This window comes from Pan paniscus, chromosome 7, assembly GCF_029289425.2.
Source record: "Pan paniscus chromosome 7, NHGRI_mPanPan1-v2.0_pri, whole genome shotgun sequence".
Classification (NCBI taxonomy): Eukaryota; Metazoa; Chordata; class Mammalia; order Primates; family Hominidae; genus Pan; species Pan paniscus.
This window is the reverse complement of record NC_073256.2, coordinates 112,046,003-112,072,648: the sequence shown is the minus strand read 5'-3', so window position 1 is coordinate 112,072,648 and position 26,646 is coordinate 112,046,003. Positions and strand designations below refer to the sequence as shown.

Below are 26,646 nucleotides of genomic sequence, written 5' to 3'. Positions count from 1 at the left end.
CAGCTCAATGCAGCCTCCGCCTCTCAAGTTCAAGCAATTCTCCTGCCTTAGCCTCCTGAGTAGCTGGGACTACAAGCACCTGCCACCACATCTGGCTAATTTTTGTATTTTTAGAGGAGATGGGGTTTCACCATGTTGGCAAGGCTGGTCTTGATCTCCTGACCTCAAGTGATCCACCCGCCTCAGCCTCCCTAAGTGTTGGGATTACAGGCGTGAGCCACTGCACGCAGCCAAGAAAGCAATCCTTTTAGAAAGTCTATATTTTAAATAATACAATAATCATTTGTATTAAATACAACTTCATTCATTCATTTATTTTTGAGACAGGGTCTCTCTCTGTCACCCAGGCTGGAGTGTAGTGGCACAGTCAATAGCTCACTGCAGCCTCAGGCTTAAGTGATCCTCCTGCCTCAGCTTCCTGAGTAGCTGGGATTGCAGGCACACACCACCAAGCCTGGCTATTTTTTTTTTTTTTTTTTAAGTAGAGATGATGAGGTCTCACTATGTTGCCCAGACCGGTCTCAAACTCCAGGTCTCAAGTGATCCTCCTACCTGGGCCTCCCAAAGTGCTAGAATTATAGGTGTGAGCCACTACACCTGACCCCACTCCACTTTAAAATACAAGAATTGGCCAGACACAGTGGCTCACGCCTGTAATCCCAGCACTTTGGGAGGCCGAGGCGGGTGGATCACTTGAGGTCAGGAGTTTAAGAACAGCCTGGGCCAACATGGCAAAACTCCCACCTCTATTAAAAATACAAAAATTAGCTGGGTGTGGTGGTGGGCACCTGTAATCCCAGCTACTCGGGAGGCTGAGGCAGGAGAATCACTTGAATGCGGGAGGCAGAGGTTGCAGTGAGCCGAGATTGTGCCATTACACTCCAGCCTGGGCGACAAGAGCAAGACTACATCTCAAAAAATAAATAAATAAATAAAATAAAATAAAAGACTTTTGGTGGGGCATGGTGGCTCATGCCTGTAAGCTCAGCACTTTGGGAAGCCAAGGCAGGCGGGTCACCTGAGGTCAGGAGTTTGAGACCACCCTAGGCAACATGGTGAAACCACAACTCTACCAAAAAATATAAAAATCGGCCAGGCATTGGCCGGGCGCAGTGGCTCACACCTGTAATCCCAGCACTTTGGGAGGCTGAGGTGGGTGGATCACTTGAGGTCAATTCAAGACCAGCCTGGCCAATATGGTGAAACCCCATCTCTACTAAAAATACAAAAAAATTAGCTGGGCATTGTGGCATGTGCCTGTAATCCCAGCTACTTGGGAGGCTGAGGCAAGAAAATTGCTTGAACCTGGGAGGCGGAGGTTGCAGTGAGCCAAGATCACGCCACTGCACTCCAGCCTGGGCAACAGAGAAAGACTCCATCTCAAAAAAAAAAAAAAAAAAAAAAAAATTAGCCAGGCATGGTGGCATGTGCCTGTGGTCCCAGCTACTGGGGAGGCTGAGGTGGGAGAATCACTTGCATCCATGAGCCAGAGGTTACAGTGAGCCAAGATCGTGCCATTGCACTCCAGCCTAAGCAACAGAGTAAGACTCTGTCTCAAAAAGAAAGTAAAAAAAATAAATAAGTAAAATATAAGACTTTCTTTTTTTTTGAGATGGAGTCTCGCTCTGTCGCCCAGGCTGGAGTGCAGTGGCGAGATCTCAGCTCGCTGCAAGCTCCGCCTCCTGGGTTCACGCCATTCTCCTGCCTCAGCCTCCTGAGTAGCTGGGACTACAGGCACCCGCCACCACACTTGGCTAATTTTTTGTATTTTTAGTAGAGATGGGGTTTCACCGTGTTAGCCAGGATGGTCTCTATCTCCTGACTTCGTGATCCACCTGCCTCAGCCTCCCAAAGTGCTGGGATTACAGGCGTGAGCCACCGCACCCGGCCATAAAATATAAGACTTTCTAAACCTAGTCTATGAGTATTATTATAACTTTCTGTCTTTCTAAAAATAAATCCTAATAGCATTTTAGAAAAGTACACAGCAACTCAAAATGTCCTCTAACAGGCACTTTCTGACATAACAAAAAATCATCTTGTCCTCCTAGTTGCCAGACTGGATTTTCTAATTCCATTCTATACTAAAAGGAACCAAAGCTCCAATGAGAAGTGGCTATTTACAAATCTTCTGCAGCAAAAGTGCAAACCTACTCACCTTGTTGAGCCAGAAAACAAGAAAGCTTTCAAAGATTAACAAAGTTGTGTCAAAAGAACTCAGGAGCCGGCCTGAAAGGTACTCCTATTAACCAAGGGTGTGAGAATTTGAGCAACAGAAGAACATTGATCAAAATGTTCTGAATCAATGAAATCAATTAAAATGAATCACTGAATCAATAAAAATCCATAAGTACAGAAAGATGCTTAGAAAAGAGAACACCAGAATCAAAGGTTTTTGTCACTATCTGAGAAAGCTATTAAATTAATCTCTTATTTAGAAATTGGTAACTTGAAATTAAGCATTTGTCTTCACTTTCTAATAGTGACTTGAAGGTAACCAAAAAGCCCTGGTTAATGAGGAAAAATTCTACTTTTGAAGAATGAAGAATGTAGCTAATGAAAATAGAAAAATATAATTTTATAAACCCTAATAAAATTACTACTTTAAGGCAAAGGTTACAAACTGGTGTTACAACTGTTAGGTAAATGCTTAATGGTAAAAAGGACATTCATTTGGTGCTAAAAAACGCCACACAGATTATTCTCCAGTTATTAGAGAAAAACATAACTATTCAATGGAGAGATCAGACTGCCATTCCCCCAAACCAGTAGTCAATCTCAGCTTCACTAGGGGTTGATCAATTAACTATAATTTCTACTGTCATGGAACATGAAAAATATATAATCTACCATATATTTCAACCAGAACTGTTTACTTTGAACCCATCAAGCCTTTACACATAACTTTCAGATTACAGAAACACAGGAGATAAAGGTAAAAGCTAAATGACACCACAGGATGCAACAAGACTTAGTCTCTTCAACATAAAAAGGGGGACTATGTTAGATTTACAGAGTATTAAGGAACATAACAACCAGATGCACTATGGAGTCCTGGATTAAATCCTGATTTGGATAAATCAGCTATATAGAGTATTTTAGGGTCAACCAGGGAAACTGTAATAAGGTCTGGGTATTAGATAAGATAAAAAGTTATTGAAATGGAAAGGCAGTGACAGTTGAATAGAGAAAGCAGCATAAAAAAAACAGTATTGCAGCCGGGTGCAGTGGCTCACACCTGTAATCCCAACACTTTGGGAGGCCAAGGCGGGTGGATCACGAGGTCAGGAGATTGAGACCATCCTGACCAAGATGGTGAAACCCTGTCTCTACTAAAAATACAAAAAAATTAGCCGGGTGTGGTGGCGGGCGCCTGTAGTCCCAGCTACTCCCGAGGCTGAGGCAGGAGAATGGTGTGAACCTGGGAGGTGGAGCTTGCAGTGAGCCGAGATCGCACCACTGCACTCCAGCCTAGGCGACAGGGCAAGACTCCGTCTCAAAAAAACAAAAAACAAAAACAAAAACAAAACAAAACAAAAACAGTATTGCAAATAGACCTGATTTTGGTAAAAAATACATATACAAATACATAGATGCATACACACACACATTCACCTAGAAGACTCAAAATTCAGATTCTAAGGATTAGGATGAATAAAAAAAGAAAAAGATCCAAAAGAATATGCTGGTATATTATGTCTTAATTTTTGCATATAGTGGCATAAAACAACACAAATTTATTATCTCACAAAGGCCAGCAGAGTATGGCTGGATGCTCTGCTCAGTATCCCTAAGCTAAAATCAAGGCATCGGCCAGAGCTACAGTTTTCATCAGGGGCTTGTAGTCCTCTTACAATCTCATTGGCTACTAGCAGAATTCATTTCCTCCTTGCTTCATGCCTGCAGTGGTGCAGAAAATCCTCTGATCTCTCTTTCTACACAGGCTAGAGAAAGCACTTTGGTTTTAAGGGCTCACGTGATTAGACCAGGCCCACAGGGTAATCTTTCCAATCTGTCTAATGTGCTATACAAAGTATCATAATCATGGGAATGGCATCTCATCATATTCATAGGTTCTGAGGATTAGAGTAAGGACTGTTGGTGAGGGGAGGCATTTTCAGAACTCTGACTACTACAGCCACAAAAAGTTTTTAAAAATCAATTAAAACAGCTTTCTTACCTGTTAATAATGAACCACGCAACAGTAAGCATTCCTGCTAGCCATGTTCCACTCATAAGCCAACTTGTAACAAATAAAGCAGTAACATATATTCCTTGCAATCCAAAAACAATGCCAATATAGAAATACACTGGCTCAATAATCTCCTATGTGGAAAAAACAGAAAGCGAACAAGACAATAGGATGGCATTAAATAATTTGAGCATTCATGAATACATGAGAAAATAAATATTAGGGTCCAACAAAAAATACATACATTGCTACCAGTGGCTTGATATAAAATGCTAGCAATAAGTTCCGGATATAGAGACATTTGCTGCACTGCATTTATAGTCTTCAGAGATACAGTTTTGTTATTGTGTGTCAGTTCATAAACACCTAAAGACAGAAAGATTTTTCTCCAGATTATTTATTCTGCTTCACAGTAATTAAATAAACATGTCATTAGTCCTTAAATATTTAATATTGTTATCAAGAAAGATCCCAAATAGAATACTCCATGCTGCATTTTCCATTTTTAAAAAATTTAGCACAATAAAGAGAAATATCTATATCCTGAGACAAATCCCCACATTGAAAGGTCCCAATATAGCAGAACAGAAGTTGTCAGAGGCTGGGAAGAGTAGAGGGGAGGGGAGGATAGGGAGAGACTGGTTAATGGATACAAAATTACAGCTAAATAGGAAAAATAACTTCTAGTATTCTGTAGTACTATAGAATGAATATGGTTAACAACAATTCAGTGTATATTTTCAAAAAGCTGAGAGTTGATTTTGGATATTCATAACACAAGGAAGTGATGTATGTCCAATGTGATGGATATACTAACTACCCTGATTTGATCATTATACATTGTGTATAATATCAAAATATCACTCCCCATAAATATGCACAATTACTACATGTAAAGTAAAAATAAAAGGAGGAGGAAAGGTTCTAAAATAGAAGAACAAAGTTTTATTTAAGAAAAATATTGATATTACAGCCGGGCGCAGTGGTTCACACCTGTAATCCCAGCACTTTGGGAGGCTGAGGCGGGCAGATCATGAGGTCAAGAGTTCGAGACCAGCCTGGCCAACATGGTGAAACCCCCGTCTCTACTAAGTATACAAAAATTAGCCGGGCATGGTGGTGCATGCCTTTAATCCCAGCTACTAGGGAGGCTGAGGCAGGAGAATTGCCTGAACCGGGAGGCAGAGGTTACAGTGAGCCAAGATCGCACCACTGCACTCCAGCCTGGGTGACAGAGCAAGACTCCGCCTCAGAAAAAAAAAAAAAGAAAAGAAAAAGGAAAATATTGTTATTAAAAATATAACTGTGATTATCATACCTCTTTCAAATGAAGGTGCCTTTAACATATCTTTATAATAGGAGTAATAAATGGCACTGTCACCCTGAAACGTGATTTCCCGTTCAAGCTCCTAAAAGAAAATGAAATTATTATTTAAAATTTAATTTTTTTTTTTTTTTTGAGTCAGAGTCTCGCTCTGTCGCCCAGGCTGGAGTGCAGTGGCGCGATCTCGGCTCACTGCAAGCTCCGCCTCGTGGGTTCATGCCATTTCTCCTGCCTCAGCCTCCCGAGTAGCTGGGACTACAGGCGCCTGCCACCACGCCCGGCTATTTTTTTGTATTTTTAGTAGAGATGGGGTTTCGCCGTGTTAGTCAGGATGGTTTCGATCTCCTGACCTCATGATCCACCCACCTTAGCCTCCCAAAGTGCTGGGATTACAGGCATAAGCCACCACGCCCAGACTTAAATTTAATTTTTTTGTTTTTAAGAGACAGAGTCTCTCTCTGTTACCCAGGCTGGTGTGCAGAGGCACAATCATGGCTCACTGAAACCTCAAATGCTCCTCCCACCTCAGCTACCCAGTAGCTAGGACTACAGGCACATGGCCAGCGTTTTTGTTTTGTTTTGTTTTATTTTTTTGTAAAGAAGGGGGTCTCACAATGTTGCCCAGGCTGGATTATTTGAAGTTTTTTGTTTTGTTTTGTTTTGAAACAGAGTCTTGCTCTGTTGCTCAGGCTAGAGTGCAGTGGCGCGATCTCTGCTTACCGCAACCTCCGCCTCTTGGGTTCACGCCATTCACCTGCCTCAGCCTCCCAAGTAGCTGGGACTACAGGCGCCCGCCACCACGCCCGGCTAATTTTTTGTGTTTTTAGTAGAGACGGGGTTTCACCGTGTTAGCCAGGATGGTCTCAATCTCCTGACCTCGTGATCCGCCCGCCTCGGCCTCCTAAAGTGTTGGGATTACAGGCGTTGAGTCACCGCCCGGCCCTTACTTGGTTTTAAATTTCAGCCTCTGGCCCAGCGTGTTGGCTCACCCCTGTAATCCCAGCACTTTCGGAGGCCGAAGAGGGTAGATCACTTGAGGTCAGGAGTTTGAGACCAGCCTGGCCAACATGGTGAAACCCTGTCTCTACTAAAAATAGAAAAATTAGGCCTGGTGGTGTGTGTCTGTAATCCCAGCTACTCGGGAGGTGGGAGAATCGCTTGAATCCAGGCGGCAGAGGTTGCAGTGAGGCGAGATCACACCACTGCACCGCAGCCTTGGGACATGGAGTGAGATTCTGTCTCAAAAAATAATAACAATAAAATAAAATAAATTTCAGCCTCAATCTTCTGTCTCCCTCCTCACCTTCCAAATTAACATATTAATAATATTTATCCTTTTATTCAAAGACATGTTTGAATTTTCTTTAATTACTAGTGGCCCCATTAATGAGGAACTTAACTTTTTAGTAATCTGGCAATAATTTTAATGAAACAGTAAGGTTTAAAATGAATTGTAAATCACAAGTCTTCACTTGTTATATATAACATATATCCGGAAAATCTAGAAGGAAAACCACAAGACATGCCCTAAGAATAGCAAGAATAGTGAGAGAGGCAATAACAAATGATATTTGAAGTGTTAGAAGTCCATAATAAAAAGACAAGTTTAAGGAGAAAGCCATATTTTCTATTACTGTTCCACATCTCTATGTATGCAGAACAGCAAGTCTTTAATTAGTGCTTTGCAAGAGCAGCAGATACTTAATCAGTGCTCTTCACATGAACTTCCAGAGGTACAGCAAATCTTAAAATTCCTACAATCAGGCTAATAGAACTAAGAATATAATAGTAAAAATCACCTTAGGAGGCTTTGTGCTTTTTAGACTGAATCAAAATTTTATGAATCTATAATCTTTTAAAATCAAATGAATTATTTTTATGCATAATATGTATCAATTAATACAAAAATAAAAATATTAGAGCACTTTTCACAAAGTTTGATCAACAGAACTTCCTAAAATGTTAATGGATGTTACCAAAAAAGAATTCTGTAGTTAAATAAGTTTTGAGAAAGACTAGATTAAACAAAATCAAACAGCTTTATTGTAAGATTTTTCAGAGTTTCAGTATATCTTATATATTGTGACTCTCCAAGAGGAAGTCTTTTCAGATCTATTTTTCCCCATCTTGAGTTTGCTGTGGTCTGAATACATGTGTCCTCCTAAAATACATACGGTGAAACCTAATACCCAATGAGAAGATATTTGGAAGTGAGATGTTTGGGAGGTGATTAGGTCATGAGGGCAGTTCCCTCATGAATGGGATTAATGTCCTTATAAAAGAGGCCCCACAGCGATCCCTTGCTGCTTCCACCATGTGAGGATGCAGCAAGATGATCCCTGCTATAAACCAGGAAGCAAGCCCTCACCAGACACCAAATCTGCCCATGCCTTGATCTAGGACTTTTCAGCCTCCAGAACTGTGAGAAATAAATTTCTGTTGTTTACAAGCCATTCTGTTGTTTATAAGCTTATGGTACTTTGTTATAGCAGCCTGAATGAACTAAGAGCTTACTGACCTAAATAAATTACTTTAAATTTTTGTTTATGAATGCAAATACTTGTTTCTAAGATTTCAAAGATGTAAACTCTCAATCAGTGCTTCTCAAAGCTACTGGGTATATGAAACACCTGGAGACCTTATTAAACTGTAGATTCGGATTTTAAAGTGGGGTCTGAGAGTCTATGATTCTGAAAAAGCTCCCAGATTCTGCCAATGCTCCTGACCCATACGCAAAGCTTTGTAAAACAAAGTTCTTAATGAAGGCCTTCTAATTTTCAAAGCTTTGGTTATTCTCAGTTCTGCCTATACAACATAATCACCTGAAAATATTTATCAACATACTGATCGCAGCCTGTCCCACTGCCCCTACCTAAGAATCTGAGAGGGAGGTTATCTCTGAAAGCTCCCTAGATGATTCTATCATATATCCATTGTTGAGAACTGCAGTTAATCTGCATAACATTTTCAGGGAAATAATATATGCTACAGTAATAGCTAAATCAAGACAGATATAGTCAGTAATTACTCAGTTAAATGTCTTGATGGTGTTAATTAAACCAATTGCTTTAAAATACTCGGTCAGCTTGACTAAAAAATAAGAAAAACAAAAAACCCAGTTTGGGCTCAAAAATTTAAAAACTCTACAAAGCCAAGAGGACTTTGCAAACAAACATATTCAAAAGTCAAACTATGAAATTATGAATACAACTATAGTGACTGAAGAATCTGTGGAAATATACATGATTGAAAACCAAACACTAAACACAGTAATATGAGGCAAAATCTTAATACTATGTGATGCCTGTTAATGCCTTTCAACACCCTCAAAAACATTCTAATCATGTGATCTAAAAATTAAAATATTTTAATACTAAAACTTCCACAGATTGTTTCTGAAATGTGAACTATCTATCAAAACTATGAAAAGGCTGACTAAACTCCATAACATTTCACTGTCATCAAAAGTCCCTGATAAGTTAATTGCAGAAAGGGGAGCACCCTCATAGTTTTATTCTATGAAATACACTATTAGTATTTTAAGGTTGATACTGTAACTATATTCTCAAAACAGCTTCTGGAGCATTTTGTTCCTAATAGCCATAAATAAGACAGCACTTGTCATACTTATCATACATATATTCTGGTTCCCTGGGAAAATAACTTTCATATGCTCAAAATTCTTTCTTCTTACCTGCCTGTTGGAAAACCAGAATTTCCGTTCATGGTATGCTGATAAGTAGAGAGCATACATCATACCACTAGTAACCGCTGCAAGACAGCCAATGAAAATCTTTGCAAAGCGTTGAAATAATACATCTGAAAAAGTATATTAAAAGTAATCAAAAGGTAATATGTACCCTTGATATGATGTGATTAAAAATGGCATTCTACCTCTATGGTCTTTGTCCCCAAAACCCACAACTCGAGTCTAATTGTGAGAAAAGCATCAGATAAATTCCAACAGAGGGGCATCCTATAAATATATCTCTCAAACTGTCAAGGTCATCAAAAACAAGAGCTTGAGAAAGTATCAAAGCCAAGAGGAGCTTAACAGACATAATAACCAAGTGTCATGTGGTATTGTGGATGGGATACTGGGACAGAAAAAAGACATTAGGGGCTGGGCATGGTGGCACTTTGGGAGGCCAAGGCAGGCAGATCACTTGAGGTCAGGAGTTTGAGACCAGCCTGGCCAACATGGTGAAACTAAAATACAAAAATTAGCTGGGTGTGGTGGCGCACACTTGTAATCCCAGCTACTCGGGAGGCTGAGGCACAAGAATCATTGAATCAGGGAGGTGGAGGTTGCAGTAAGCCGAAATCATGCCACTGCACTCCAGCCTGGGGGACAGAGCAAGATTCCGTCTCAAAAAAAAAAAAAAAAGACATCAGGTAAAAACTAAGGAAATCTGAATATCTGAATAACATATGATCTTAAGTTAATAATAATGTATCAATATTGCTTCATTAATTGTAACAAATGTACCATACTAATGTAAAATGTTAATAATAAGGGAAACTCCATATGTGGGAGAGTGTAATACAGGAACTCTATCTGCTCAATTCTTCTGCAAATCTAAAATTGTTTTAAAAATTAAAGTATAGGTCGGGCGCAGTAGCTCACGTCTGTAATCCCGCCACTTTGGGAGGCCGAGGCGGGTGGATCACCTGAAGTCAGGAGTTCGAGACCAGCCTGGCCAACCTGGTGAAACCCTGTCTGTACTAAAAATACAAAAATTAGCTGGGTGTGGTGGCGGGTGCCTGTAATCCCAGCTACTCGGGAGGCTGAGGCAGGAGAATCACTTGAACCTGGGAGGCGGAGGTTGCAGTGAGCAGAGAGCATGCCACTGCACTCCAGCCTGGGCAACAGAGCAAGACTCTGTCTCAAAAAAATAATAAAATACAAAAATAAGATAAGATAAAATTTAAAGTCTATATTCTGCAAGAGGAAGAAGTTCTAAGATCTGTGTCACAACATAAATATACTTAACACAATAGAACGCTACACTTAAAAATGGTTAAGATGGGCCTGGCACAGTGGCTCACATCTGTAATCCCAGAACTTTGGCAGGCCAAGGCGGGAGGATCACAAGGTCAGGAGATTGAGACCATCCTGGCTAACACGGTGAAACCCCGTCTCTATTAAAAAATACAAAAAGTTAGCCGGGCGTGGTGGCAGGTGCCTGTAGTCCCAGCTACTTGGGAGGCTGAGGCAGGAGAATGGTGTGAACCCAGAGGCAGAGCTTGCAGTGAGCAGAGATCATGCCACTGTGCTCCAGCCTGGGTGACAGAGCGAGACTCTGTCTCAAAAAAAAAAAAAAAAAAAAAAAAAAGGTTAAGATGAAGCTAAGTGTGGTGGCTCAGGTCTGTAACCCCAACACTTCCAGAGGCAGGCAGATTGCTTGAGCTCATGAGTTCGAAACCAGACTGGGTAACATGGTGAAACCATGTCTCTACAAAATATTAGCCCAAGTGGTGGTGGCGGGTGCCTGTAATCCCAGCTACTTGGGAGGCTGAAGCAGGAGAATCGCTTTAGCCCAGGAGGCAGAGGTTGTAGTGAACTGAGATGGCAACACTGCATTCCAGCCTAGGTGACACAGCCAGATCTTGTCTCAAAAAAAAAAAAAAAAAAAAGAAAGAAAAAGAAAAAAGAAAAGGGTAAGATGGTACAAAAATTAGTCTATGAATATTAAAAAGTAATCCAAAGGAATGTATGACCCAATATCAAAAAAAGTACAGGTTCATTCAGAAATTTTTTTTTTCCTTTCAGGATTTTTTATTCATTGAAGAATAACTCACTATAAACCTAAAGCCATGTAAAATGTACAACTCAATAAGTTTTGATTATCATGTTTTAAAAGATCACATACAACTGTTATATATGGACACAAACTATTTCTTTTTTAAATTTTATTTTATTTTTGTAGAGACAGGATTCTTGCTATGTTGCCCAGGCTGGTCTTGAATCCCTGGTCTCAACAGATCCTTCCACTTTGGCTTCCTAAAGTGCTGAATTACAGACATGAGCCACTGCCTCCAGCCTGTAACTGCTTCTTAATGAAATAACATAAGACACATTTGGATTTTGTATACAAAAGATGATTCAGTCTTGCTACAGCCATTGAGTATAATAAGCATAATAAAAAAAATAAGGGACTAAAGGCCTAAAACCCAGTGTTCTGTTACCGAATGACTGACAGTAAAAATCAACTTGTTGATTTTTTTTTAGCTAAACTAAAATTTTAGTTATTTTTATAACATTATTTAATACATAATAGTTTGCATAGCATGTTGCAGTTGTGCTGTTATGCAAACTAGTATAGAGTAACTAATTAAATATCAATAAATAATCATATTCTAAATGTTTGAAAAACACTCTGCAGGCCGGGCACGGTGGCTCACGCCTGTAATCCCAGCACTTTGGGAGGCCGAGGCTGGTGGATCACCTGAGGTCGGGAGTTTGAGACCAGCCTGGCCAACATGGAGAAACCCCGTCTCTACTAAAAATACAAAATTAGCAGGGTGTGGTGGTGCATGCCTGTAATCCCAGCTACTCGGGAGGCTGAGGCAGGAGAATCCCTTGAACTTGGGGGGCGGAGGTTGTGGTGAGCTGAGATCACACCACGGCACTCCAGCCTGGGCAACAAGAGCGAAACTCCGTCTCAAAAAAAAAAAAAAAAAGAGACAGAGTTTCGCTCTTGTTGCCCAGGCTGGAGTGCAATGGCGTGATCTCGACTCACTGCAACCTCTGCCTCCTGGGTTCAAGCGATTCTCCTGCCTCAGCCTCCCGAGTAGCTGGGATTACAGGCATGCGCCACCACGCCTGGCTAATTTTGTATTTTGAGTACAGATGGCGTTTATCCATGTTGGTCAGGCTGGTCTCGAACTCCCGACCTCAGGTGATCCCCCCCACCTCAGCCTCCCAAAGTGCTGGGATTACAGGCACGAGCCACCACGCCCAGCATTACTAAATATTTTACTTTTGTAAGGAGTCAAAGATGGAGTAGACATCAAGCTTTCAGTGTTTGGAATAAGTACATGTATTTTAGAGAAAATAAGGAGCTCTGGTTCCTGGTCTCAAACTCTTAAAATACAACCATTTTAGTTTGAAAATCGAAAAGTAAAGGATCTGACTTTAAGTTGTTAGTCACAAACCAGCCTAATCAGATAACTTCTATGTGCACCAGTCCCTTCATTTGTAAAATGGTGATCAGGCACACAAAATTAAAAACAGATTATGAAATGTCACTATCAGAATATAGAACACAGTTAAGTAATATTTAATGCACATAAAAAAGCCAATGATATGTTGAGAAAAAAATGCAGGATTCAATTTCACAAAAAGTGAAAAAAAAAACTATAAGTAAATAGAAAAAAGCCACACTTATGCCAAAATTTTAAGAGTATTTATATCTACTGAAATTATGGATGCAGTTTTGTTTTTTTTTTCTCTACTTTCCACATTTTCTACCCTGAAAATATATTTTTGTAGTTGGGGAGGAAATACTATTTTGTAGTCGATATTTCTACACTATTTAATTTTCTTTCTTACGTTGTATTTTTCAAAATTTTTAACTTTTTTTTGTTTGTTTGTTTTTTGAGACAGAGTCTTGCTGCATCGTCCAGGCTGGAGTGCAGTGGCACGATCCTGGCTCACTGCAAACACCACTTCTCAGGCTTAAGCAATCCTCCTACCTCAGCCTCCCAAGTAGCTGGGACTACAGGCATGAACCACCACATTCTCAGCTAATTTTTTTTTTTTAATTTTTTTGTGGAGATGAGGTCTCACTGTATTGCCTAGGCTTAAATTTTTTTTTTTTTTTTTTTTTTTTTGAGATGGAGTCTCCTCTGTTGCCCAGGCTGGAGTGCAGTGGCACATTCTCGGCTCACTGCAATCTCCACCTCCTGAATTCAAGCAATTCTTGTGTCTCAGCCTCCCAAGTAGCTGGGACTACAGGGGCACACCACCACACTTGGCTGATTTTTTTTTTTTTCTAATTTTTTGTAGAGATGAGGTCTCACTATATTGCCTAAGTTTAAATTTGTGTGTGTGTGTGTTTTAAGACGGAGTCTCGCTCTGTCACCCAGGCTGGAGTGCAGTGGCACAATCTCGGCTCATTGCGACCTCCGCTTCCCAGGTTCAAGCGATTCTCCTGTCTCAGCCTCCCAAGTAGCTGGGACTACAGGTGCATGCCACCATGCCCAGCTAATTTTTTGTATTTTTTTAGTAGAGACGGGATTTCACCATGTTAGCCAGGATGGTCTCGATCTCCTGACCTCATGATCCACCTGCCTCGGCCTCCCAAAGTGCTGGGATTACAGGCTTGAGCCACCGTGCCTGGCCTCCCATTTCTTGATTTTAACTTTTATTGGTTGAAAAAGACAAACAGCTTTTTCTTTTTTTTTTTTTCTTTAAATAAAGACAGGGTCTCACTATGTTGTCCAGGACGGTCCTGAACTCCTAACCTCAAGCAATCCTCTGCCTCAGCTTCCCAAAGTGCTGGGATTACTGGCGCGAGCCACCATGCCTGGTTAATAAACTGTTCTCACTTCAACATTACAAGTCCCAGAATTTTGGGATTCTCTATTTTCTTCTTTATTCCCACCTACAAATAGTCCAATTCTATTCTAAACCCAGATCTCTTTCCTGTAGTCAAATGCAGATGTTAATAACAAAGGCACTCTAGTAACATTCTGTTTTGCAACCTCATTACCTAAAATGATAGAAAAAAATAGTATTGTCAACTGTTCACAGGAAACAGTATTATCAAATGTTTTGTCATGACATAATATAGATCTTCATTTTTCCAGCTCCCAAATATAGTTTTCTTGCGGCCAGCCCCTCACCTAGATTTGTAGATTACCCACAGCTTTTATCTTGAGCAAATTTATATATAGGCCTCAACTTTTAGTGCAGAGCAAGCAATCTGAGAAAGCTGTTTAGCCCTTAAGGATGACACATTCTCCAAACCCATCTTTAGGTATGGTTATAGAGGAAAATGGAAGAGAAAAGATCTCCAGAGTGTAAAATCAAGGACCATGGAGAACAATGAACTGGAAAACAATTCCCCAGGAACACAATTGGGGCATAAACACAACAGATTCCTTATCCCAGAGTAAGGGGATATCCTGTCCCTGTCCAACAGTGTATACTGAGAGTGGGGGGATGTGCAGAAAAGAGTTAACACAGCAGGTCTGAGACCGCTTTCCTGAGAAAGGCCTGGTTGCAGGCGGATCACCTGAGGTCAGGAGTTGACCAGCCTGGCCAACATGGTGAAACCCCGTTTCTACTAAAAATACAAAAATTAACCAAGTGTGGTGGCACATGCCTATAATCCCAGCTACTCGGGAGGCTGAGGCACAAGAATTGCTTGAACCCAGAAGATGGAGGTTGCAGTAAGCAGAGACCGCACCATGGCACTCCTGCCTGGGTGACAGGGTGAGACTCCGTCTCAAGAGAAAAAAAGAAAAAGAAAAAGGAAAAAAAGAAAGCCCTGCTTGCAAGGTAGGCTCTCTTGGCTGGGATCTAGGAACTTCAATTTCAGGAGAGTTCCCACCATTCTCTAACTGATAACAGTGCCTATCCTCTTTGTACAAACAATGTAGTTTATGCTTTCTTTCTGGGAGTCAAGAATTTTGGGACATGGTAGGCAGAGGATACCTACATGACCAGCCCCCAGTAAAAACCCTGAGCACTGAGTCACTAATGAGCTTCCCTGGTAGATAAAACTTTACAAATGTCACAATTTGATGCTGAAGGAATCAGGCCCATCCTGTGTGACTCTGTTGGAGTGGAAATTTGGAAGCCTATGCCTGGTTTCTTGCAGATTTCACCAAAATAGGCCTTTTCCCTTTGCTGATTTTGTTTTATATTATTTGCTATAATAAATCATAGCTGTAGGCTGGGCACGGTGGCTTATGCCTATAATCTCAGCACTTTGAGAGGCTGTGGCAGGTGGAACACTTGAGGTCAGGAGTTCAAGACCAGACTGGCCAACATGGTGAAACCCCGTCTCTACCAAAAATACAAAAATTAGCCAGGCGTGGTGGCATGTGCCTGTAGTTCCAGCTACTGAGGAGGCTGAGGCAGGACAATCGCTTGAACCCAGAAGGTGGAGGTTGCAGTGAGCTGAGATCGTGCCACTGCACTCCAGCCTGGGTGACAGAGCGAGACTCTGTCTCAAAAATCAATCAATCAATCAATCAATCAATCATAGCTGTAAATACAACTTCATTCTGAAACTTGTGAGTCCTTCCAGCTAATAACCAAACATGGGGGTGGTCTGGGGAACCCCTGACATAAAACAGATAACCTGTCTTTTTAGTTCATAGATCTCTGGATTAGAATGAGTCATAGCTGGCCCTGATGTAGATAAGCCTTTGGGTTCAAGATTAAGGCTGTGACTAGATAAGAGAGAGTTTTAGGGTGTGGGAAAAAGTAAGTGTATTTTGTCTGAGGGAGGGAAATAAATCACAAGGACAGGGTGTGGTAAACTATATTATTATTCACAACTATTTTCTCCTTCCCTTTAAAAATCTTATATATCCCTGCCCACTACCATGTGACCTGGAACACTTCCCTGTAATCAAAGTATACTTCACATCCCATCGTCTGAATTGATTATATGACTTGCTTTGGCCAATAAAAGGTGCGTACAAGTGATAGTGTGCCAGGTCAGCAGAAACTTTAAGAGGCATTGCATGATTCTGCCTCCTCTTTTCCTACGTCACAAGAAAAATCTTTCCCAAATACGGACTATTCCTTCGCAACACATAAAACTACGACAGCCAAACTGCAGCCACAACATGTAATATTAATTAGAAATAAATGTTTGTCATAAGCCAGTGAGATTTGGGGGTTGTCCAAAACCTAGTGAAAGCTGAGCATATACTTAATCTCAAAATATGTATATTTAAAATATTGATATAAAATATACTTTCTAGTGTAAACTATTTTTGTAGTAGCACAAATTCCAAGTCAACTTACGTTTTGGAGTTCTTTCAGGAATTGGAATGTCACTGATTTTCTCTTCTTTGGCAGAGTCCTTATTTTCTGAAGACTTTGGCTTTTTTCTTTGGCGCAGCTCTACAGGTGGTCCTTAAAATATTTAAGACATTATTGCAATGTGTGTATAAAATTGTTTTAATCTGTATCCTGAGCCAATTAACCTTTATTATTCTAAAGCAAAAGTACCACTAAGACCTATTAGTATCAAAGATAACCTTTTCATAATTATTTTGGCACCCCTGCAAAGTTATCTTTTGTCTAAAAAAAGACAATTTAAGTTCCACTCCCCAATCTGTGTTTTGACAATCCTAATAGTAAACCAATGTGCTCTTCTCCCAAGATGATGGAATTTTCAAAATATCCCAAAATAAGTAAGCTCTTTTCCAAACTGGGGGTCAAGGTGTTATTCACCTCATAATTCTAGTTACCTTAAAGTATCAAATGCATAATTTATGGTTTAACTGTTCTTTAAAAATCAAAACATAGCCGGGCGCTGTGGCTCACGCCTGTAATCCCAGCACTCTGGGAGGCCGAGGTGGGCGGATCACGAGGTCAGGAGATCGAGACCATCCTAACATGGTGAAACCCTGTCTCTACTAAAAAAAAAAATACAAAAAAATTAGCCTGGCATGGTGGCGGGCGCCTGTAGTCCCAGCTACTTGGGAGGCTGAGGCAGGAGAATGGCGTGAACCCAGAAGGTGGAGCTTGCAGTGAGCCGAGATCGTGCCACTGCACTCCAGCCTGGGCGACAGAGCGAGACTCTATCTCAAAAAAAAAATCAAAACATAATACATTCATCATAAACTACACTTCTGTTTTTAAATAACCCTAAAAGTTCTGCAGAATTTCAGTGCTGTGTTAGCATTGTACAATCTTATAGATTTAGGTATTAGAAAATAGGCTGAACCTACAAAGATACCTATATTTGAGAAGGTCTCAAAATAATTTCCCAGGATTAGACTATCTTCCTCTTCTAGCTCCAGTTTCAGAAAATGTGATGCAGAAGTTACCTCCAAACTAGTAAACTAAACTCCAAGATGAACAGGAATGTACTATATACAATTTATACTTTTCCTCCCTAGAATTAATCATCTTGTGGGATAGATTATGATACTATAAGTACAGAGTGTTCCTGCCAAGTTATAAAGTGATACAATAATTTATCTTTCTCATGGAAGTGGAAGACAGTTTTCTTCCTTTCTCTTAGTAATAACTTCAGGCTATGAAATGTGAAAATAAACATAAAAGTCAAAGAAGGAGAAATGAATCAGTTGCTGCTGATCAGATGGATGTTCTCTAGCTTTACTGTGGAAAATGAATAAAATAAATGTATCTTAAAATAGCTTCATAGCAAACTTGTATGTTCACTAAAATATCTTTAAACACTGGCATAGTGATAAAAAAAAAAAGCTGTACATTTAGTGGATTCAGACTGATGAATCTAATGTTTACCCATTTCTATACTACCATTTATTCTGTAGTCATGTTAAGTAGTGAAATCAATGAAAATATTTTAAAATGACATTATTAGGCCGGGTATGGTGGCTCACACCTGTAATCCCAGCACTTTGGGAGTCCAAGGTGGGTGGATCACCTGAAGTCAGGAGATCGAGAACAGCCTGGACAATATGGTGAAACCCTGTCTCTACTAAAAATAGAAAAATCAGCCGGGTGTGGTGGTGCACTCCTGTAATCCCAGCTACTCAGGAGGCTGAGGCAGGAGAATCACTTGAACCTAGTAGGTGAAGCTGCAGTGACCCGAGATCGCGCTACTGCACTCTAGCCTGGTGACAGAGGGAGACTCCGCCTCAAAAACAAAACGAAACAAAACAAAAAAAAAAAACAAAAAATGACATTATTAGAAAAACATACCCCAGACTTTGAGTATTTCTGTATATAAATCTAGGTCAATTAGTAAATATTACTATATTCCTTCCTCATTATGCCTCTTTAATATTCCCCTGCTCTAGGTTAAAGTAAAAGTTAGAAGCAGTCAACAAGAACACATATTTATGCAAAATCAAATATAAGTCTTCAAAAGCAAATTATTGTTTTTAATTTTATTTTAAAAGAATACAAGGGGAAGATATAACTACAAGAACTTTCCTTTGCAGATACACCTGCATGATTAATCACGTAATAGCATTGGACTTTAAAACATTTAATTGGATAATTTTAGAAGTCAAATTAACAAATCTATTGAGATAGTCAACAAATATACTATATGTGACCAATGGGCTAGGTAGGTGGGTCTTTTCCATTAGAGTCTAAAAATACACACTTAGTGATAATTTGGGAGGGGAATAGTCACATAAAATGAGTTCTTACAAAAAATTATCATTTTCCTTTTTAAAAATGTTCTTTATCAAATAAATCGCTTTACAGGACTTTAATTAAACATGTTCTCTTTGTGTCCATAAATGATTTTTGTTTATAAAAGTACAACTTACACAAAAATTTTACATAGATTTTCAAGTAATTTATGAAGTATACAAATCTCAACAATCATCTCTCAAGAACTTATATTAGCAATGATCAAGGACCATACAAATATGTAATCTATAAAAGATCTATAATATTATATTTTCCTGATTCTAAGATGCCATACGTTTGAAGATACTACTTAATAGGTTTTTCAAGGGGAAAAAAAACCACAGTGTCATACTGAATGCGTGCACTGATTTTAAGACATATCAATTTTAGTGGCATTAAACTGTAAGAGCCAAAAGTACGACTCGATAAATACAGTATTCATTTTAGCTCATCTCTTCAACCTTATCCCTAAAGCTAACTTTTCATATAATTTCATAATGGAAAAACAAAGTCACACATCTCTAGGTGGAAAAAAAGCAAAGGCCAAAGCAATGGACAAATGAGATTATCAGTTCTGACAGGAAAGCTCTGCGATGTAATTCAGGTTTCCTTTTCACTATCTTTTTTTTTTTTTTTTTTTGAGACGGAGTTTCACTCTTTTTGCCCAGGCTGCAGTGCAGTGGTGCCATCCCGGCTCACTACAACCTCCGCCTCCCGGGTTCAAGCAATTCTCCTACCTCAGCCTCCCGAGTAGCTGGGATTACAGGCATCCGCCACTACGCCCAGCTAATTTTTTGTATTTTTAGTAGAGACAGGGGTTTCATCATGTTGGCCAGGCTGGCCTCAAACTCCTGACCTCGTGATTCGCCCGCCTCGGCCTCCCAAAGTGCTGGGATTACAGGCGTGAGCCACCACGCCCGGCCACTCCTTTTCACTATCTGATATTTTTAGCATTGTAAAGAAAAAGTCAAACTAAATGAAGATGATTACACATCCACAAAAGTAACCTGCTATTTCAGACTTCAGTCCAGTCATCTTCATATGAAACAGTAGGGCTACAAACAGACTTTCAAATGTCCATCCAGGCTAGACATAGCAGTTTCCAAGTGAAATGTTAATACTGCTCTACTCAAGGTTGTCACTTCTTTCTTTGTTCTAACATTGCTTTCAGAAAGCATAAATATAAACACCCTGGCCCTCTATTGCATCAAGGAAGACATTTTTTTAAAGACCAGATTCCCAGAATATTTACTTGGACAATGAAGAGGATCCAAGTGAATGTGAATGGTAAGCAAGATGGGACGCGGAGAACACCTGGATACAAGTAAAATACACAGACTATTTAGTCTAATTTTAACACAGCGAACAAAAGATAATACGGATTCTGGGGGAAAAAAAGTATAGAGTGACAAATAAACATAAAACACTCAGAATGCCTGGCACATAGACAGACAGGTTTGCTATATGTATTATTATTACTAGCATTATAATAAATGAAAATTTACTCATTCATTGTTGACTATTATATCCTTGCATCTAATAGGGTATGAATACAAATATTTATGGAATTAAAAATGTGTTGAATAAAGCAATATTTTAATAAATTACAACCCATTAATTGTCCCATATAAGATGTATTTAACTGCTTTTGAATTATATGTAATTCTACAACCAAAAATCATTTATCATTTTATTTATTTTATTTTTGAGAGGGAGTCTCACTCTGTCACCCAGGCTGGAGTGCAGTGGGGCGATCTCGTCTCACTGCAACCTCGGCCTCCCGGGTTCCATCGATTCTCTTGCCTCAGCCTCCCGGGTAGCTGGGACTATAGGCATGCGCCACCACGCCCGGCTAACTTTTGTATTTTTTAGTAGAGACAGGGTTTCACCATATTGGCCAGGCTGGTCTCGAACTCCTGACCTCGTGATCCGCCCACCTTGGCCTCCCAAAGTGTTAGGATTACAGGCGTGAGCCACCGTGCCCGGCCTTAATTTTATTTTTTTTAAGATGGAGTCTCGCTCTGTCACCCAGGCTGGATGCAATGGTGCAATCTTGGCTCACTGCAACCTCCGCCTCCCGGGTTCAAGTGATTCTCCTACCTCAGCCTCCTGAGTAGCTGGGACTACAGACACTTGCCACTCCACCCGGCTAATTTTTGTATTTTTAGTAGAGATGGGGTTTCACTGTGTGAGCCAGGCTGGTCTCGAACTTCTGACTTCAAGTGATCCACTCGCCTTGGCCTCCCAAAGTGCTGGGACTACAGGCATGAGCCATCATGCCCCGCCCATTTATCATTTTATATCACGTAAGTAAAATTTACAAAACGGTACAATCTTTTAATATTGGCTCCACAGATCTATTTAAGTACAACCATAGTCTAAAATAATTTTTCATTTTGCATGATGTATTAAAGACTTTCAGTATTGTAGTATTGATTTTTTAATGCAGTCTTAACTTTTTTAATGCTTTAAGTTAAGCATGAATGTACTCATAGGAACCTACAAGTTAGTATATCAACCTACCCCCATAAATATGCAATTAGAAAAGAAAAATACATCAAGAAATATTTCAAATGATGATATACTGTAACCACAGACAGAACCAAGTAAACAAATGGAATTACATTCTTTCTCACCAACGACAAATAGCTTTGTTTTTGAAGCTGTTTTTAGTTAGAATGTCTTAAATTCAGACCAGCTTTAACACTCTGAAAACTCAATGGAAACAAATATGAACCAAGCCTGCATAGGGACAGGTCAGCAAGTCACACATCAGTAAACACTTCTTATGCTTAATTTTTAAAAACTGCTTTCCGCTGAATCCTTTAAACTCCTTCCTTGCACTCTTGATTCAGAAAGGCTTGAGTCGGCTGGACCCGTGGCTCACGCCTGTAATCCCAGCACTCTGGGAGGCCGAGGTGGGCGGATCACCTGAGGTCAGAAGTTCAAGACTAGCCAGACCAACATGGAGAAACCCCGTCTCTACTCAAAATATAAAATTAACCGGGTGTGATGGCGCATGCCTGTAATCCCAGCTACTAGGGAGGCTGAGGCAGGAGAATCGCTTGAATCCAGGAAGCGGAGGTTGCAGTGAACCGAGATCGCGCCTTTGCACTCCAGACTGGGCAACAAGAACGAAACTCCGTTTCAAAAAAAAAAAAAGGCGGTGGGGGGCTTGAGTCTAAATTAGATCAATTTACTATCACATCCACAGCTCCACTCATAAGGTAAAAAGTTGTGTTTTCCACCAGAATGCAAAAATCTAATTGCTTCTCACTTCCTGAAACTAGTAGGGGTTATCATGAAGTTACTATGCCATGAGTATTCCTTGTATTGTTTATCACTAACCGATAAGTTTCATCTAACTTCCCATTTTTGTCTCATACTTATCATTTTCTATAAATAAAATACTGCTGAATGAATTACTTATCTTAGCATTGATCCTGAAGGCGGCATGGAAACCTTTCTCCAGCTCACCCACTTTGACCCTCAAAGGCCTCCTGGCCTCATCATCTCCCAAAACTATAATACTTAGATGGCTCTGCTCTTTACCATTTTCCCCTGAACCTAAGTGAACTTGGCTTTCTTCAGTTTCTGCGTGTTCGCCCATTCCCAATTAATCTTGCCATGTTTATCCCAAATCCCTGCCTCTTTATTCCCGTGGTGAATGTTCCCTCGCCCCCTGTGCCTCTGGGTTTGTCAATATCCACAGCCCTTTAAAAATCGCATTCCAAATATGCACTCAGTACCTAAACCTGCATTTTCGAAACCCAACTGCGCCTCCCACTTCACCAAGAATCTGCTCAGGACCCTCCCTCCCTCCCAACCACTCCCGGCACAGCTTTCTCTCTTGCTACGGATTCCCAACTTTCGGCTCCACCTTTGCTTCCCAATTCGGCCGACAAAACTTCGGGCCATTTGCTCCGCTCTCCTGAATTTCTCCGCAGCCCTCTCCTGGGCGCCGCGCTCCTTCCCGCCCTCCCCGCGCGGCCGCCACCGCGACCGCGGCCACCAGCAGCTCCAACCCAGACCTCCAGCGCCCCCGCCCCTCCTTCCCGAGACCACTGGCAGCCGTTGGCGCGCTGGACCCCGCTGCAGTCACCTTCTTCCTCCGCCATCGTTTCTGCGGAGGCTAGGGCGCCCTGCGGCTCCCGCGCGGCCCGGACTCTCCCTCCCTCCGCGTCGCCGAACCCCTCGGCCACCGGGGGCCCGCTCCTGGCCGCCGCGCCCCCACTTCCTGACCCACCCCCCTCCGGTGTCGCTGCCAACCGCGTCCCCGCAGGCGGCCCGGGAACCAGAGTGTTGGGAGAGGGGAGCGGCCGGAGCGTTTCGCTGGGGCGCCGGGGCCTGCGCGGGCAGGAAGGAGACTCCACGCCGGGGGTGCCGCCCACAGCAGTAGCTCCTGGCCGCCGCCTCCCCTGGAAAGCGAGACTGGTGGGTCTCGCTGCAGCCCCGCCCCTCGTCCTACTCTTCCCAAAAAGTGAGGGCATGCTTTCCGCCACTTTTGTGACTCCGCGACTTAGCGAGTCAGAGACGATCATCAGCGATACCTCCCAGGTCCAGCCTCCATTCCCGCCCCATTTTACAGGGAGGAAACTCAGATCTAATGTGGTGGAAGTCACAAAGCCGGTCAGAGGCAGAAGTGGAACCCGGTGCTCCAGAACTGCCATCGCTGCCTGCGTTCTCGCTGGGATTTCAGAGTGCAGCAGCAAAACGTTCTCAGTTGGCGCTTTGGTTTCGTAGGCCACTTGACCATTACAAGAAAGAAGCTTGTGCTTGGAACTTGTTTTAAATCACCAAAACTGGTTTAGCAAATATGTTGTATTTCATGATATTCTGGGGGGGGGGGGGGGCGCGGGGGGAGATAATACAATGGTCTGGGGTAGAGCAGTGTGCAATTAGATATTACACAGCAATAGGGAATAATTTTAATTTGTTAAACTGTGTTTAACTTTCATTATATCTAGCATTCTTCAACAAACACCGGGATCTTTTCCCCAACAGTACTCAGAAGTAAATTTAGTGAATGAAATATACCCATTTTAGATCGGGAGAAACAGGCACGAGAATTCACTGAAGTCATGGGGTAATTATGGACACCCCATTATTAGCAGGCAGCAAGATTCTCCTAATAGCACCTTTAAGTTAGGATATTTGGGGAGAAGCTATCATTTTTCAGTGATGTGCAGAAACGGTTCCAGGAACTTTTTTTTTTTTTTTTTTTGAGACAGAGTCTCGCTCTGTCGCCCAGGCTGGAATGCAATGACTCGATCTAGGTTCACTGCAACCTCCGCCTCCTGGGTTAAAGCGCTTTTCGTGCCTCGGCCTTCCCAGTAGCTGGGACTACAGGCGCAAGCCACCACTTAATTTTCATATTTTTAGTAGAGATGGGATTTCACCATGTTGGTTGGCCAGGCTAGTCTCCAACTCCTGGCCTCAAGTGATCCGCCCACCTTGGCCCCCCAAAGTGCTGGGTTTACAGGTGCCCACCACCACGCCCGGATAATTTTTTGTACTTTTAGTAGAGAAGTGGAGGGGTGTGGTTTCACCATGTTGCCCAGGCTGGTCTTGAAATCCTGACCTCAAGTGATCCACCGGCCTCAGCCCCACAAAGTGCTGGGATTACAGGCATGAGCTACCACGCGGGGCCTCCAGGCACTCTTTTTATGTCTGGTTCCCTGTTAAGATGTTTTTTGCCTTAAAACAACACTTTACCAGGAGTTAGAAACAGTGGACCAGAAAAGGCCTGGTGCCAGAGCCAAGAGAGCACAGAATATAAGGACCCTGAAAACCACAGGATATGGTAGGGTCCCTGGACATGAGCAACAGTACCTGAGTATGCTGCTTATCAGATCAGCTGACTGAAAGAGCTGCACCTCTTGGAAAACATATAGTAGCTATTGAGGTCTGCTGTTTTCTAAGTCTAGAGTCTTAATATCCTACAGTTTCTTCACGGTCACCTCAAGTTGACTAATGGACTAAATTTTAAGTTTGCCTGACCTCTACAATAACAGGGGAAAGAAAAATGATAGAAAAAAAAATAGCTTCTTAAAATAACAAATGGAAATATAAGATAGAGATAATTATGCCCTAGTAGAAACATTCTTCTCTTGAACCCTAAAAACCCACATTAGGGCCGGGCACCGTGGCTCATGCCTGTAATCCCAACACTTTGGGAGGTTGAGGCAGGTGGATCACCTGAGGTCAGGAGTTCGAGACCAGCCTGACCAACATGGAGAAACCCCATCTCTGCTAAAAATACAAAATTAGCCGGGCGTGGTGGCGCATGCCTGTAATCCCAGCTACTTGGGAGGCTGAGGCAGGAGAATCGCTTGAACCTGGGAGGTGGAGGTTGCGGTGAGCCGAGATCATGCCATTGCATTCCAGCCTGGGCAACAAGAGCGAAACTCCATCACACAAAGCAAACAAACAAAAAACACATAAGGATAATGAGAGTGAAGCATCTTATTCTCAAACCAGTGTAATCTTACTGTGAGAAAAATAGGCTGTTTTTATTAAAAATCTATATTTCATTCAAGAAGAATGGAACCTGAACTACTCAAGATGTTGCCTTGCAGCAGGCATTACAGCTGAGTTTTCAGTAGGCCATTTCCTAATTCCTAAGGCCAGCTGTTTCCAGATGGCTAGTGGACATATGGTCGTAAGATGATTTCAGACGATACTCTGATTGTTTTATCACTGCAAAACCATGGGCTGCTAGTTTCTTATGCAAGATGTGAAGGAGCATTTCATTACATTTTGCCTCACCCTGACCAGTCCTAAAGAACCCAAAATTTCCCAAATTGTCTTTTACTTATGAGCTATTCAAAGAGCCGTGTGATTTTCTGCCTTCTCTAGAAGTTTGAGGACCTCTTCTCTATGCAATGGATATTTTAAGGACATAATGTGAAATGTTCTTTGTTTTAAAAAGTTAAGTCTTTAGCAAATGTAGTTTAGGAGGCTTTTATAGTAAACTGAGTAAGAAAATAAAGGCCTGGTATGAGGCAATGAAAATAAAAATGTTCAAAGAGAATGAATTCAAAAGATGCTGGAAATGAAATCTACAGGGCCTGATGACAAATTGGATGTGATAAATGATGAGTCGAACATGATTTCTGATATTTCCATCTTGAAATTAATCATGTGCTTTCTATGTTCCCAGGAAAAAGTGCTGCCAAGATATAAGAACAATATAAAACAAAAGGCCTTAAAACTTCTCTACTTGAAACCAAAAAAATACATGCAGTCTATTTTTAAAACATTCTTCTGAGGCTGATCGAGGTGGCTCATGCCTGTAATCCCCAGCTTTTTGGGAGGCCAAGGCCGGCAGATTGCTTGAGCCCAGGAGTTCAAGACCAGCCTTGGCAACATGGTGAAGCCCCGCCACTACTAAAAAATACAAAAAATAGCTGGGCATGGTGGCATGCACCTGTAGTTCCAGCTACCTGGGAGGCTGAGGTGGGAGGATCACCTGAGCCAAAGAGGTTGAGGCTGCAGTGAGCTGTGATGAAGCCACTGCACTCAAGCCTGGCTGAGAATGAGACCCTGTCAAAAAAACAACAGCAGCAAAAAAACAAAAAACAAGAAACATTATTCTGGCACATGCTTCACCTCATTAGTAGTAAAAGAACATAATTAGTTAGAAATCCTTGTGTCGGTTCAGCTTCTATGAAAGATATGGAATTGTGTTTCATTTTTATTATGTAATAAAATATTAATTATCTGTTGATTAAAATCTTTTTTTTTTTTTGAGACGGAGTCTCACTCTCTCATCTAGGTTGGAGTGCAGTGGTTCAATCTCGGCTC

At 41.3% G+C, this 26,646-nt stretch overlaps 1 protein-coding gene across 3 annotated transcripts in view; it reads right to left on the bottom strand.

Moving 5' to 3' along the window:
• The window catches only part of DPY19L4 (dpy-19 like 4), a 75,721-nt gene extending 49,876 nt beyond the window's left edge, over positions 1 to 25,845 (bottom strand). For 2 of the 3 annotated variants that reach the window (XM_034966362.4, XM_034966364.4), the window contains exons 1-6: positions 22,943 to 25,845; positions 16,507 to 16,617; positions 9,211 to 9,335; positions 5,511 to 5,601; positions 4,437 to 4,558; positions 4,181 to 4,326 (exon numbers count right to left, since the gene is read on the bottom strand). In XM_034966362.4, coding sequence (XP_034822253.3) covers positions 4,181 to 4,326; positions 4,437 to 4,558; positions 5,511 to 5,601; positions 9,211 to 9,335; positions 16,507 to 16,617; positions 22,943 to 23,510 — 1,163 coding nt within the window. In that variant the 5' untranslated portion in view covers positions 23,511 to 25,845. The remainder of the gene's footprint in view (positions 1 to 4,180; positions 4,327 to 4,436; positions 4,559 to 5,510; positions 5,602 to 9,210; positions 9,336 to 16,506; positions 16,618 to 22,942) is intronic. The other variant, XM_055116740.3, reaches the window with a different exon arrangement.
• Between the last annotated feature and the right edge of the window lie 801 nt (positions 25,846 to 26,646).